The sequence below is a fragment of the Apodemus sylvaticus genome, chromosome 2 (assembly GCF_947179515.1).
Source record: "Apodemus sylvaticus chromosome 2, mApoSyl1.1, whole genome shotgun sequence".
NCBI lineage: Eukaryota > Metazoa > Chordata > Mammalia > Rodentia > Muridae > Apodemus > Apodemus sylvaticus.
The window spans coordinates 123,702,770-123,718,091 of NC_067473.1; the positions used below are offsets into that span (position 1 = coordinate 123,702,770).

At 43.5% G+C, this 15,322-nt stretch overlaps 1 protein-coding gene across 3 annotated transcripts in view; it reads right to left on the reverse strand.

The window, feature by feature from the left end:
* Adamts9 (ADAM metallopeptidase with thrombospondin type 1 motif 9) overlaps positions 1 to 15,322 on the reverse strand; it is a 171,390-nt gene that overhangs the window by 31,689 nt on the left and 124,379 nt on the right. For 2 of the 3 annotated variants that reach the window (XM_052174356.1, XM_052174353.1), the window contains one exon: positions 3,042 to 3,212. In XM_052174356.1, coding sequence (XP_052030316.1) covers positions 3,042 to 3,212 — 171 coding nt within the window. Of the gene's footprint in view, positions 1 to 3,041; positions 3,213 to 12,233; positions 12,408 to 15,322 lie in introns of all 3 variants that reach the window. The other variant, XM_052174352.1, reaches the window with a different exon arrangement.

Consider the following 15,322-nt stretch of genomic DNA (forward strand, 5'->3'; position numbering starts at 1 on the left):
ATGGCTTGCAGTGGCTCTAGCACCTTTTAGAAGTTCTAGCACCTTCTTGCAGTTTCTAGAAGGTGTTCTGGGCCCAGCTTCTCCCTGCCCTTGCAGCCCCTGGTCCTGTCCTGTGCTTGTCCCCAAATCTGTTTCCAATCATTGGCTATAAAAATATTTAGGTTTATTTTCAATCCATAGCATACTTGAAACTTCCTATGGAAGTGTGGAAAGTTATATTCCAAAAGATGTTCTTCAGAGCCTGAGGAGACATCCCAGTGAGTCATGTGCTTGCTGTGTAACTAAAAGGAGTTAAGGTTAGTCCCCAGAACCCAGGCAGAAGAAGCCAGAAGTGGTGGCATGCACTGTGGAGGCAGAGATCCAAGGGCCCTTGAGGCTTCCTGGCCAGCCAGCCTAACCTACTGGGTAACTTCTAGTGTAATAAGAGACCCAGTATCCAAAACTGGTGGCAGAGAGGAATAACCTTTGAGGCTGTCCTCTGGTCTCCACATATGCTTAGACCCACACACATACATGATCATGTGCACCCAGTACATGCACACAAAGCCATGCTCTCTCTCGTCTGAAGATGACCGAGGTTGCATCAAAGCTACAGACAGGTAGACCAAAAGTCTCTCAGCATAATAAAACCAAGAGGAATATGCCAATCTTGACTGAGTGGGAAGGGATAACAGCTACATCCAAAAGGAACCAGAGCCAAGAAGAGGCATCTGAGAGGAGGCAGAAGGCTGGAAAGGCACAGAGACAAAGAGACCTGTGGTTGGGCAGAAGGAAGGTGTGAGGGAGAGCTCTCCCCATCCTGAGAGCCAGGGGAGGTGAGTCTTTTGAAATAGCCAGAAGTTAGAGCCCATGTCTGACGAGGAGCCTAAGAACAAAGGGACAGGAAGAGAGGAGGTGTATCCAGAGAGCATTTCCAAACTTCCCTTGCTGGGATCTGAATGGTTGGAAGCTTTGCTTCAAGCCAGTCAACAAATTTTTTGAACACTCATCTGGATTCAACTGTTTCTGGCCAGCAATTGTATAAATGCATATCCTAATGCTCTATCTTCTCTCTCTCTCTCTCTCTCTCTCTCTCTCTCTCTCTGTGTGTGTGTGTGTGTGCGTGTGTGTATATATGTGTGTGCAGGTATGTGCATACTGATCATGGGTACAAATGATAGTTCCATGCTAGATTCTATCACTGCCCCATAGTTTTTTTTTTGTTGTTTTTTGTTTTTTTTTTTGCCCCATAGTTTTTGAAAGGTTTCTCACTGAACCTTGACCTCACTGATTGTCCAGTCTGGATGGCCAGTAGGATCCAGGAAGAGCTCTCTGTTGCTGCCTGCAAGTTCCGGAATTGCAGATATGTGTTGGCATGCCTGGTTTTTTACATGGGTCTTGGGCATTTAAACTTAGGTTCTCATGCTTGCACAGCAAGCACTGTATCCATGAAGACATCTCCCTTCACTGTTTAAGGCCCTTCTTGCTATCTGGAGACACCTGAAATATGGCACAGCAGGGCTGTTCACTATGGAACTCTAGACCTCAGATACATAAGTATGTGTTTTGGTCAGGTCAAGTGCACTGTCCATCACTTTGTAAAGATCATGGCCTCCACCTACCAGGTACCAGAAATATCCCTCTGTCACAGCTGTGACAACCAGACACGTCTCCTAACGCTGATAAATAAATGTCTTCCAAGAGGACAAAAATCAGCACCATAGAGTACAGGATGGGGGCACATGGTTGGAAAAGACTCTTTGGACCAATTTGAGCACAGACGCAGTTCCACACACAGCAATTCTATCATCTAGAGACAAATACTCATGTCATTTTGGGGAGAACTTTCTGGTCTATATGGAGAGACCCTATGTGAACATGTATGTTACCTACTATCGCTGTCCCTTCTACTGAGAATCAGGGTGCTTCCACTTTAAATCTGTCTTCTTTTGGGCAATTGTAATGCATTTGAAGTTTAGATCTTTCAGTACTTTGAAAATACCATGAAGTTTGAAGATTAGATAATCGTACTGTTATTGGTATCACTTTATTAATAACTAAATGTGTCTACGTAGGCATTGCTCTCAGGAGCCCATAGGGAAAAAGAAGGCTTGAGAGTCATTAGATATCACAGACCCTTCTTTGGTTTTGCTGGAACCAAGTTGCGTAAATGGACAACCCCCACCTGGCTTGCAGGAAACATTTGGTTTTGCCTATACAATATCTTCAAATAAAAATGTTCAGGCCTCCTTTCCAAGGTAAGAGACTACATATAAAAATCCAGACTTCTGTCCTATTTTTGAGAATTCCAGTTGGGGAATGGTGGATGCATGTTTGTATATAACTATTACCATCACCAAAGAAGAGTGTCTGGTCATAAGGGCCAGCCTACCACAGTCCCTACCTCTTCTTAGCATCTCCCTGACCCTCAATTATTATTTTTACTTTTTTTTTAGTATGTATATATGTCTGTTTGTATATGATCTATGTTTGTTTAGGTGTGCATTGAAGTTCCTTTGTGTGAATGTGGTGTGCACATGCCACAGGGTGTGTGTTGGTCAGGGGACAACTTTAGGTGTTGGTTCTTACCTTCTGCCTTGCTTAGAGACAGGGTCTCTATCTTGTTCTTCCTTTGTATACAACAGGCTATATGGACCATAGATTTCTAAGCATTCTCCTTTGTCCACTTCCCATCTCCTAGGTGCTGAGGTTACATATGCTCAAGTCATGATGCCCAGCTTCTATTCGGGCTCTGGGGATTTGAACTCAGGTCCTCATGCTTGCACTGCAAAGACTTTCATTCACTTAGCTTTCTCCCTAGCCCCGAGATACAACCTTCTGCTGGCACCTAAAGGTATCCTATGAATTATCAGCCCCCATCACAATTCCCTGTTTATCTCTATTAAAAGAAAATCAAGGCGACTCACAGAATGCAGAACTCAAAGAACTTGGGATTGGGTGAGAACCCATGATTTTCAGAAGTAGACCTGGAAGGTAGGTTTCCTGTCCCAATACTCTGCTGCTCCTACACTGAAGGCATCACAGATTCCCCAGGACAGTACCTCAGACCATTCTCCTGTGATCCACACGTACTCGCAGGGCTGTAGGCTGCAGCTCTCACGGTCTGGAGGCCGCTGGTCTGAGTCACAGTGTGCACTGTGCACCTCACTTTGGTCCTCTGCTACACATACCACATGCCGGTACCGGGAGCCTTCACCACACGTCTTGGTACACTGCAAGAGACAAATGGGGTGGGCTGAGACGGAGCCTCACACATCTTCGAGTCCTTATTCTTGCAGTTATTTGATGACTTAGCTGGACAGCTGTTAAAGTGAGATCTCCAGGTGTTGACTGTTTCTATCTAGGCACCTGACAACTTTGTCTCTGGCATAGGAATGATTTTCCCACACATGTCTGTCTGAATGAGGAAATGAAAGGGTGAATGAACACCAAGTTGGATGAGACCCTCAAGGCCCTTTTTAAAAAAAAAAAATTCAACACTCACTCAAACACTGAATCCACAGACAGGGATGCAGCACAGCTGTGGAGCACTTGCTTAGCCTGTGTAAGACTCTGGGAGCACTTGTTATTACTGAAGAAAAAAAATAGGAAGTAAATGAGGAGGGGGAGAGAGAAATCGAGAAAGGATGAAGAGAAAGATATGAAGAACGGAAGGAGAAAGAGACTTAGAGAAGGAAGTAAGTTGGAGGGGGAGTCAGAGGGAAGAAAACACCAGACATGCGGCATATGCCTTTAGCTCCAGTGCTTAGGAGGCAAAGGTAGGCAGATTGCTGAGTTTGAAGCTAGTCTGGTTTATATAGCAAGTTCCAGACAGCCAAAGCTACACAGAGAAACCCTGTCTTAAAAAGAAGGAGGAGGAGGAGGAAGTGGGGGAGGAGGAAAAGAAAGGAAGGAAAAGAGAAGGAGAGGAGAGGGAAGGGGAGGAGAAGGGAGAGGAGAGGAGAGAAGAGGGGAGGGGAGGGGACTGAAGCCTGACTTCTGGCAGGTGGCCAGCTCTCAGCTTTAATTTCCCAGCAAATAATCACCCAGTTCCAATTGAAAGTAGGTCCTGATGGACAGGGGTGGAACAGTTCCAGCCTAAGTCACTTGCCCTGCCACACCTGATTACTTCCATGACCCAGCAAAGGAAAACAGAACATGTGCAATGTTTCCTTCCAACAGAAAACTCCAATTGGAAGGTAGACTTCTGTCATCTTCTTGGTCACCAAAGCCTGTGCAAAGCTTTGCTGTCATTTGGCATTCTAAGCCGGGACTACTTCAGAAAGCTGCAGGGGAGAGGCTGATGTCTCTGCGGGGAGAGTTGCTGAGTCTTTTGCCTGGAGATTGGGTATCTGTTAAAGGCTTACAGAACATCAGCAAGCTTTGGGTGTGTTACCAGCATTCTTCCCTTCAGAAATCCTCATTTAAGCTCTGCTGGGAGAACACAGAATCCTCTTTTTATGCATGATGGTAGTGTCTTATTTACTCTTTCTATTGCTGTGATGAAACACCATCTCCTAAAGCATTTCCTTTCTTGCAGAGGAAAGGGTATCTTTTGCTAACACTTCCACATCACTATTCATCAGGACAGGAACTCATTCAGGGCAGGAACCTGGAGGCAGGAGCTGATGCAGTAGACCATGGAGGGGTGCTGTGTACTAGCTGACATCCCATGGCTTGCTCAGTCTGTTTTCTTACAGAACTCAGGACCACCAGCTCACAATTGGCTGAGCCCTCTCTCATCAATCACTAATTAAGAAAATGCCCACAGCCTAATATAAAGGGTGCATTTTCTCAACTGAGGTTCCTTCCTCTCAAATGACTCTAGCCATGTCAAGTTGACAGAAAATAGCCAGCACAGGCAGGAATTCTCTTTTATCTGCTTTGCCTCAAAGGCATTTGAGTTTGAGAAACAGCTTCACTCTGAAATGTCTTCCCCAATGTACCTTATATCTATTATATGTGTGCATGATTTAAAAGGGGGGGGCACAATACAGAGCTAGGAGGTTTCTCAGTGGTAAGCACACTCGGTATGCAAGCACGAAGACCTGAACTTGCATTCTCAGAACCTAGGTAATCCCAGCACCCCTGTGAAGGAAGTGGGGTATGGGACAGGAAGATCTGGGAGCTGGAGGGTCATCTAACTGAGCATACACAGCAGAGGACAACTCAGGGTTCTCTCACAAAAGATAATGTTTGTCTTCTGACCACCTCAAATGTGTGTGACTCCCAAATACTCTCATTCATACACAGGCACACACGTATGCACACACATACACATACATCAGTAATGGAAAAAGAAAGAACCACTTCTTAAACCTGCCATTTAACCACCTTATAACGTCAGTTTGATGACCCTGAATGCAAGGCTGTGCAACCCTTGCTGCAATCCAGTTGACAGAACATTTTCCTCACTCCAATCTGTCTTCCTGAAGCAGTCATTCATCTCTCCTCCCTCTCCCAGAGCCTAGCAACTATAGCTACGCCTGCTGTCTCTATGGATTTGTTTATTCTGGGGGCTTCACATTCAGAGGCCCACCTGGTATGTGTCCTTTTCTGTGAGGCTTCTCTCGCTTAGCACAGTGTCTCCTACAGTCTTCCGAGATGGAGTATGTCCTCAGTACTTCATCGCTCTTCAGTCCATTGTGTGGATATGCTACACTTCATTCATTCCCTCATCTGCTAATGAGCATGTGGTGATTTCCCTTCAAACTACTGTGATTCTAATATGGACATTCAGACAACAGTTTGAACACCTAATTTCAATTCAAGAGAGTCTGTTTCTAGCAGTGCCGTTGTAGAGCATATGACAGCAACCTCTGTCTCACGAGTCATTGTCCTCTTAGGAAGCAAAGCATACATATCGGTCATCTCAGTAGCTTTATTATTATTGCATCCTTAGAAGTCTAGATGCTTGGAAGCAAACTTTCATAGCTGGCATGTCACCAATTTGTTTCTAGAGGCACAAATATGACCTGAAGTCACAGTATGATGAGAAGACTCTAAAGCTAGTAGGAAGCAGTCAAACCTGGTTCCCTGGTTCAAACTTTAGGACTTTGGAGGTTTTGGTTTTCCTTGAAGTAAGCTGGCAACTTTTAGGGAGTTATAATGTTTTGCTGAACATTAAGAACTGCACAGTCCTCTGAAGAAGGAACCTTTACCCACAAGAAAAAATTTTTTCTCAGAAAAGTAGGACTTAGGAACATCAAAATCACAGCTAAACCTGAACTAAATCTGGCCATGTCCAAGTACATTCTCACTAATCCGTGAGGCTTGAATCAGTGTCAATAAGTAACAGCTCCCAGCAGAAACATCAGGTTCCCCAACAGTTTCTGCTCATTATCTTCCCATCCAGAAGCATAGTTAGCTCTTATAAAAACTGCTTAAACAGGGGCAGGGAAATGCACTGGGAAAACTTACCCAGAACAAAACTTTCTGGGAAATTAAAAATTAAACCAGGTAAATAATTGACTTCTTTCATGCTCTGAAAACCAGGTGACACAGTTCCCCCACCCCCTGGAAACTTAAGACTAAGCAAAGTAAGTGGGGAAGGTCAATCTAGCCCATGCTGCTGGGTGCTTTAGCTTTGGTAAATGCTATGGCCCCTGTCCTCAGTAATCTACAGCACAGTATGATGTAAATCTGATGTAAATCTGAAGTCACAGTATGATGAGAAGACTCTAAAGCTAGTAGGAAGCAGTCAAACCTGGTTCCCTGGTTCAAACTTTAGGACTTTGGAGGTTTTGATTTTCCTTGAAGTAAGCTGGCAACTTTTAGGGAGTTATAATGTTTTGCTGAACATTAAGAACTGCACATCCTGTCTCAGAATATCATCTAGACTCTTCTAAGAAAATAGAACTCTTGAGCCACCTCATTTCAATTTGCTGAAAGTTTTCTGGGTTTTCATTAATACTTTTCTGAATTAACAATGCAACAATCAAATAAACGGCTAGGTAACAGCATCGACCTCTGTGTATCTCAGCATGTGTTAGATGCAGAAAGGAAACAGTCCCAGCGCCAGGTTAAACAGGCTAGCACATCCATTGTCCTGCAGGGTGCATGCCTTTCCAGGTGCTAAAACTAATGGGAAATAACTTTTAAAAGACCTAAAATAAATCCCTGAGGTTCTATTTTCTTTCAACATGTTGATTGGCTTTAGGTTGATGGTCTAAATAGGATTTTTCAACGCAATCCTTAAACATTATAATAAAGGTTTTATTTTCCATATTGAAACACATATCTTGTCACAATTTCCTGACCATGGGGAAAAGAAAAAACACTGGACATTCACAGGTTCTACGTTTTAAAGGTTGTTTTCCCCAAGGAAGACAGAATTTGTCATTTCTGGTAACAGATTACCGTTGTTGGGGAGCATCTGGGCAGATGAATCTCAGACCCAGATGGGGAAGGGAACACTGAGTTGCCTTTTCTGGGTTTTTATGTCCCAAGGAAAGGTAAGGACAGATGGATTCATCTACTGTGCCAAAAGGAAAACAAAAAAGCAGCCATTTGTATGGAAAAGGGAGGCAGAGACACTACTGTGGAGGTATTCTTTAACTCTTTAAGTCATTCCTCTGACTCACATTTGCAAAGGGCACGAGTCTGTGTTGTGAGTTAGAAGACGGGCTTGATGATTTCTAACTCTGTTCCTACCCTTGCCTGACAGCCAGGGAGCCAGACACTCTCAGCTTGGGGTCTCACATGTCCCTTAGGTAGCCACTGAGGCTTAATCCTAAGCGTCCCTTGTATAATCATCTAAGTTGTCATGGATTCCAGAATAGATAATGTTACTAGATAGGAAGAGGAAGGAATTGGCGTCCTAATGACCCTGAAAGGTGTGTGTGTGTGTGTGTCAGCTGATGAAAAGGGATGAAGGAACAAGTGAGTTGCCAGGGCCAGAGGAAGGACCATCTCAAGAGTTAGTACGGATGGAGGTGAGCAGCTCCAGCCTGTGGAGGGGGAGGATTACAGCGGGTGGGGTTTGTACCTCTGCCTTCTCACCTTACCCTTTCTCAGGACGGCAGGCCTGAAACCAAGGTCTTCCTGTGGCACCAAGCACTCTGAGTTCTGCACTGAGTCACTACTTGCTCAGCTCCTTTCTGGACAGGCTCTCCCTGTGTAGCTCTAGCTGGCTCCCACTTGACCCCCTCCTGCCTTTTCATTGCTGGGGTTGTGGGCACATTTCACCTTGACACTTAGACTCAGGCAAAGGCTGTTAGGCAATAGGATTTGAGGTTTGGAGATTTAAAAACAAAACCCAACAACAACAGCAACAACAACAACAAAACCCCCAACCCCCAAACGCTCCAAATGTCCAGCGCCTGGTACCTTTCAGGTGACTGACACATGCTGTTGAATAAGTGAAGGAGAGGATGGGTAATAAAGGGTTAAGGTCTAACTCTAAACACACCAAGCCCTCTGCACTACTCCCTGCTGTAAACACCATGAAAATCTTATCACTCAACTGAACAAAGAATTGCTGCTCATTCCAATTGTTCTATTCTAAGGAGATGAACTTGGGAATCACTCTATAGCTGAGTACAAGAAATGCTCTTAAACTTGAAATATGTTCTAAAGGGGCCTCAATTCCTGTTCTGGGCCAAACAGCAACAGACCGGGCAGTTCTACAAAGTCACAGCATGTTCATGGCCCTGTGACAAGGAAACACAGCAGCTGCTCGTCCAGAAAGAACATTTGCTAACTGATCCAGAAGACACTGGAATGTCTTTATTCTTCAGTTTAAGAAGCAGGCATTGCCCATTCCCCCACCCCTGTACCCCCACCATCTTTTGTCTCTCCATTCATAAATTCAACTATTCAAAAGTATCTTATGTGCTGTAAGTGCTATGCTAGATGCTAGATGCTGGGGAAATCCTGGAAAATGAAGTCCCTGTCTTAAACAGCTGCCAGTCTTTCTCACTGGCAGAGCCACAGGCATCTCTCTGAGCAGATTGCCTGGTGCTAACACCAGGGCCTTCCTACCATCCTTATGTCAGAGTTACCCAACTGCACAGAGAATCCTGGTTTTAGCACTTCAACCCAGGAAAGTGAGTAATATATCAAAACCAACTCTCCAAGAGGAGGCTTGTACCACCATGAAGGAACTGAAATAATTCAGGGGAGAGCCATTCTGATGGGACCAAGGACACAATCTCTCACAGCCTGTGTTCTAGAGTCCAGGACCTTGGGCCTCAAATTCTTGCCTTACATTCGAGAGGTCTGATGGATTAGCCTATCTTAGCCTCTTGCTTCTTCACAATAAATGGGATAAAACAAGATTACATCAAAGAGTTAAGAAGTAGTTCAAGAGGTCACTTCTTGTAAAAATACTCATCAAAAACCTTGTTCATTGCTTAGTAAATATGATGTTCTATTAGGCTTGGTATCACCAGTATGGAACCTCTGAACTGGACAATTCTGAGGGAAGCTCCTCACACTGTACGCCATAGGAAAAGCTCTCCCTGGGATTGGGCGGCTTGCAATCTTTGCAGCTATAGGAAATATCCCCGATAATCATCTCAGGGGGAACATGTGAAGGTTGTGTTTAATACAGATTCCCTGGTTGTTTCTTAATAGGATAAGGGTGTCATTTGCTTTTGGGTCTAGTAGGAAATGCTCCTTGATAACAAACTAACACTTAAGGTGTCACCCATCTTAAGTGATGTGTCTCTAGAACTTAAGCTTGTGCAGGGATGAGATCAGGTCAAGTGGCAGCTGAGAGGTTGTGAGAAGAGACCAGAGGAAGACAGGAAGAGAGGTGATGTGGGCGAGGCTGGTAGGAGCTCCATTGTGAAGTGAGCACCACCTTACTGTGTAATGAAAATATCTTTGGTCTTATAAGTAACCCTGTTGCAGGCAAATATGACTGAGATGCAGCATTCTGCTGTGGTTATTTAAGATGGCTCCCTTGAAGCCTTAGTGCTGTGAGAACATCTCCAGGAGGCTCCCACTGTGTCTTGCCCTGGGAAACACAAAGGGTTTGACTATTTTTCTTCTGCTGCCTTGACCTTTCCTATACCAATCTGGTTCCTCTTCAAACTCTCCTCCTTGGGAGAAAGCACATTAGCAGAAGGATAAATGCTAGAACCTGTTTCTTTTTTTTTTCTTTCTTTTTTCTTCTAATCATTTACAGAGCCCATTTTCTCCATGACTATGGCTAAACTCTCATGACTTATATATAGTAAATTTATGCTAAATTTACTATATATAAGCCTCATCAGTCCATCTCTTCAATTTATTGTCTTCTTCTTCCTCCTCCTCCTCCTCTTCTTCCTTCTCCTTTAAAATAGGGTCTCATTATGTAGCCTTGGTTGTCCTGGAACTTATTCAGGTCTTTCTGCCTCCTGAGTGCTGGGACTAAAGGCATTTGCCATCATACTAAGTCTTTCTATCTGGAGCTTGATAGAAACATTTGAGGAAGGATTTCCAAAGGCCTACCTGCAGAGCCACACAAAGACAAAAGCTTCAGCTTCGAGGCACATTTCCTGTGTGGTTTTCTACCTTATGGGATTCAGAAGGAATTGGGAATGGAGCCTGTGACGCTCATGATTGGCTCTCGAACTCTCACACCCTGGCTACAGCCTAAGCAGTTGGCTTTGCCTCATCTAGTACTTTCTCACTTCTTGATCTTTGGGACAGAGACACAGAGTTGAGTATGGCGTAAAGATCGTGGTGGAGAAAATGGACAGGGATGAGTCTGAAGTAGGAATCCCAAAGATAGTCCCAAGTCTCAGTGAGTCCAGGAGATGAGGTAGCCTTTTCTTTATCTGACACAGCCAGTCCTGAGGCTGCAATGGATGACAGATTAGTGTCCTTTCCAAGTTCCTTGAAACATCTCTACAAAGCTACTACCATTCCCATCCTACAGATGGCAAGCCAAGACTCAGAGATGTAAGAGTTCTTGCTCCGAGTCATGTGGCTATTGATGGCACAGCTGAGATAGGGACCACAGCGATATTATTCTAAGCATACAAGTTCCTGATAACTTATCTGGCTCAAGTTCAAATAATCTTCAACTTAACTGTGTTAGGTATTGTCCAAGATACTATCTGACAGAAGCAAGAAAAAGAAAATGAGCAACATGACCAATCAGATGGAGAAGGAAACATTCCTAAAGAAATGACCCACTATAGTAAAGAATGGATCCATCACCAGGAAGGGACCAGGGAGAGCAGGACTGGGAAGCCAATCCCAGGGGCTCAAAATACAGTAGAAAATAATAAAGATGAGAGAGATCAAACAGGGTCACATGTGGCTTCCTCTAGCTGCTAGATGGGGCACTCTTGGACACCTGGCAAAGTCTGTCTGAACCTTAGTTTTACCACCTAAAAAAGGGCATAGTAATCATTCTCACCTCATCTAGGTGTCCAAAAGATAAAACAAGAGAATGGACAAAAAGCTCCCAGTACAGTGCCAAGTGCACAACAATCACCCTCAAACCTCTCTGCCTTGGGTTGCAAACCAGTCTCAGGGCAGGCGGGTCCTTCATCTCCCTCTTCAGCAGTGTGCATATTTTATGTCATTCCAGGGTCAGCAGATCTGATTTTACTTCCTAATTCTGCCCCACTCTTTCTATAACCCAGCATTCTGTTCTGTTACCTCCCCTTGAGGTCTTATACCACCTCTACCCTCCTCCCTGCAGCAACTAGACTTTTCAGCACAGACACTTAAATGTCTGCTAAAGTCAAGCATTAACTTACGGAGTAGAAGAAAAATAAGTCCAACCTATTTCTGTATTAACTCAACAGTTCATGCAGATTCTACCAGTGGTTGAAACCACTGGAAATTCCACCCTAATTAGTGAGTGTTTCACACGAGAGCCCATTCTCTGTCCCTGACAATCAATGGCACAGGAAGAGGAAAAATACAGAGTAAGCTTTACCTCAAGTACTTGCAGGTTTGGCTATCCAAATTAACACAGGATAACCAAATCCAAACACATATTAAAATATCCCGCCCACCATCTCCCCTCCTGTGAAGTGAAAGTTGCCTCCATGCTTATACTCCCAGCCAGAGGCATGTCAAAGCTTCTTTTTCCTTTCCATTTCAGTGAACCCAAGTCTGGACTATTCAAGAACACAGGGAGAAATGCAAACGAGAATTGCCTAGAGGCTGACAGCAAACTGTTTGGGAAGGAGCCAGCAATGCCACTGTGTGCCATGGCTTTGCTGGCTCCATAGGGTGCGGATCTGATGCTGACAAGGGGGTGGAGCAACACGCAGGCCGGTGTGCACTTACTTCATGGCTCTACTTACTTGTTGCCACTGCTCTGCCCTCCAAGTGTAGAGAGGACATGGAGAGGCTTGGCAGACACGCTCCGACTCTGGTCTGCTGGAGGAGCTGCACTCACTCTCTCTGGCTGTTTTGTGTGTCCCGATCTGACAGCCCACATGTCTCTGCTGCACGCCTTGGCCACAGGACACAGAGCACTGAGAAGACACAGGACGTAAGTAGGCACTCGGGCTCCTTCTGGAGGGCGGGAAGGGGTGGGTCACAGAGGAGGGCAATGCTTTCTTAATCCAATGATTTTCACAGCAGTCAGAATGCTTTCTCATTTCCAAGGAGGGGGACACCAAGGCAAGGTCTAAAAGCTGGAAACTCTGGCTTCCAGTGCTGGGCAGGAGCAGGAGCCCCAAGTGGAGAGGAACCAAAGCTCTCAGGGGATGACAGGGTGAGAGATTGTGAGGAAACAGCACAATCCAGAAATAATGGTGCCACATTAAAACAGACAAAAGAAACACTGTGCATAATTTCCATCCTGGAAGATTGATGGCTCTCGAAAATTGGGAGATAGAGTTCTATAGCCTAACCCACAGAGAGCCAACTACTGACAATTAAGACCATATAAGCAGAAGGGTTTTCTCCTGCCCCTTTATTTTTCTAGTTTCTATTCCTGGAGACAGAACATTGTCTTTCTTGTTGTTTGTTTGTTTAAATCACGGAATTCACTTAACTATCTATGCCTCCTTATAATCTCAAATGAATAGATGAAGAATAAAAGCTAATAAGGAAAAATAATTTCCTCGGGCTTAATGTTTTTCAGTCCTTGAAATATCCCATTAATCACGATGAAACATTTTGTTGACCGAGTTGCAAAACACCAATTAACTTTCCCCTAAATTAATTTTTTAATGGTTTCCTCATTGCTGGTTGCATAATCTCACTTATGGGCAAGCCAAGAATTATTGTCTTTATTAAGGTTTTGGCAGTCAGAAAGCAAAGGCAACCTTTGATTAGAAAGAACTGCATAATACTGTACTTGGTTATTAAAGGTTATTAGCAATTTGGGGGATGGACATAAATCAGTCTCTATTAATTCGCCTGGTGTTGAGAAACAAAGTTATCAGACATTCACGCCAAGCAGCCAAGAGGAGGTCTTCTTCTAAAACAGAACCAGACTCTTTATGCTACAATTGTGTGCTTGTCCAATTTATTCCTAGGAAGATTCAAGGTGCTCTGTGAAAGATGGAAATTCTGTCAAGATGTATGTATACCCAAGTGCATGATTCTACAGCTTAGGCTCCCTCTTAGAAGGCAGCTTGGAAAATCCTATTGTTTCAGAGAAATCTATGCTGGGGAAGAGGCTCATAGCTCACATCAAAGGGAGCGGAAGACAATGCTTCAGCCCAACATGGCTGCCATTGTTTGAGTTTAATTGGATTAATTGAATTGAATGAGTTTGTGACCCACAAGAAACCAGACTTTAAAGTCATTATGTTCTGGGAAGGATGAGGGGAGGAATCTTAAATACTGCGAATGGCTTTGTCTCCAAACAACAGCCACTTAATGCTCACAGGGGCTACAGGGGTGAGTTACAACACTGGCTGCACTGGAAAAGAACCAGAGTAGAGTTGCCCAGCAAATGATAGAAATATTCAAATGTCATTAATAACAACCAAAGAGTTCTGGCTATTTGGATTTGGGCTCTTAAATCCAAGAATAAACTTCTAGAACAATATGCAACAGAAATACAAAGAGAATAATAATGTGAACACACTGGAATTTGATACAAAGCTGGTAAGTTAAAAACGAAATCACGTAACATTTTCACAACAAAGAAAAATGGGAAAGACCTTTAGAGTGTCTAGTACTAATTAGGCTGTAAAGTAAATGAAACCCCTTTGTGTTTGTGAGTGTGGGGGGTGAAGTACATATCTATAGGCATGCATATGGTGGCCAGTATTCAATATTAGGTTTCTTCCCCAATCATTCTCTTTTTTTGAGAGATAGGGTCTCTCACTGAACACAGAAGTCACAGATTCAGCTACACTGGCTAGCCAGCAAGCACCAGAGACTTTCCAGGTTTTGCCTTCCTTAGAAGTGGGACTACAAGGATGTGTTGTCAGATTTTGACCGGGGTGCCAGGAATCTAATCTCCATCCTCACACTGGCAAAGCATGTACTTTCCTGCTGAGCTATTTCCCTAGACCCCCCAACCTCTTTTTGACATTACCACTACAAAAAAGAAGTACCTCATGGGCAGTGAAGGTAAGGAACTAAGAGTGGTGTCTACAATTTAAACAATCACTTCTTGTTTCATAATTCTGCATAAGACAAATTGAAGACACAGGAAACTTTTATTGTACAATATGTTGTTCAGGCTTCTGATTATTATAACATCGAAGGCAACTTTGAATGAATGTTTTTATTAATTAAAAACAATTACCATAACTTAAATGAAGAGTGAAGTGTAAAGCCTGCTTTTTCTGGATAGTGCATTTGTGGTAATCTCTGCTCAGAACAAGGCACACTACAACTGAATTTCATTTTCCTGCATTGGTTTGTGGAAGACAACAATTTATGTGCAGAGCCAACCAGCTTTGCTTGATGAATTCTGAGAGACTTATACAGAATCCCTTAGAAAAACCCAGCATCAGAAAGGTCCCAACACCATCCTGGATCTAGTTATATTCAGGGAATTATTTAGTTCCAAGACAGAGGACATCTGCACTCCCTTTATTAATGCACCCCTTCCATCATCTTGTGGGGCCAGTCAGTTTGAAAAGCTGTGAAAGGGGCTGGGAATCCTTTAGCTCCCTGATGTGCAAGGCTAGAATGTAGAACTACACTGGCTTAAGTGGAGTCTGACACTCAATTTACATAAATTAAAAAAATAAAATTGGTGAAGTTTCTCATGTTTGGGGAATCAATATATATCTAGAAAATTAGAAAGGATTTTTGTCATAGAATTTCTTCTAGAATTATGTTGAGCTTATGGTGGTGCCATTATTTTAAAGTGGGAATTAATTGAAAATAGCCATTTTAAATTATATAAATCTAAATTATATAGTCATTATATAAATTTTTATAAATAATAATATCAATAAAATATCTATAAATAATA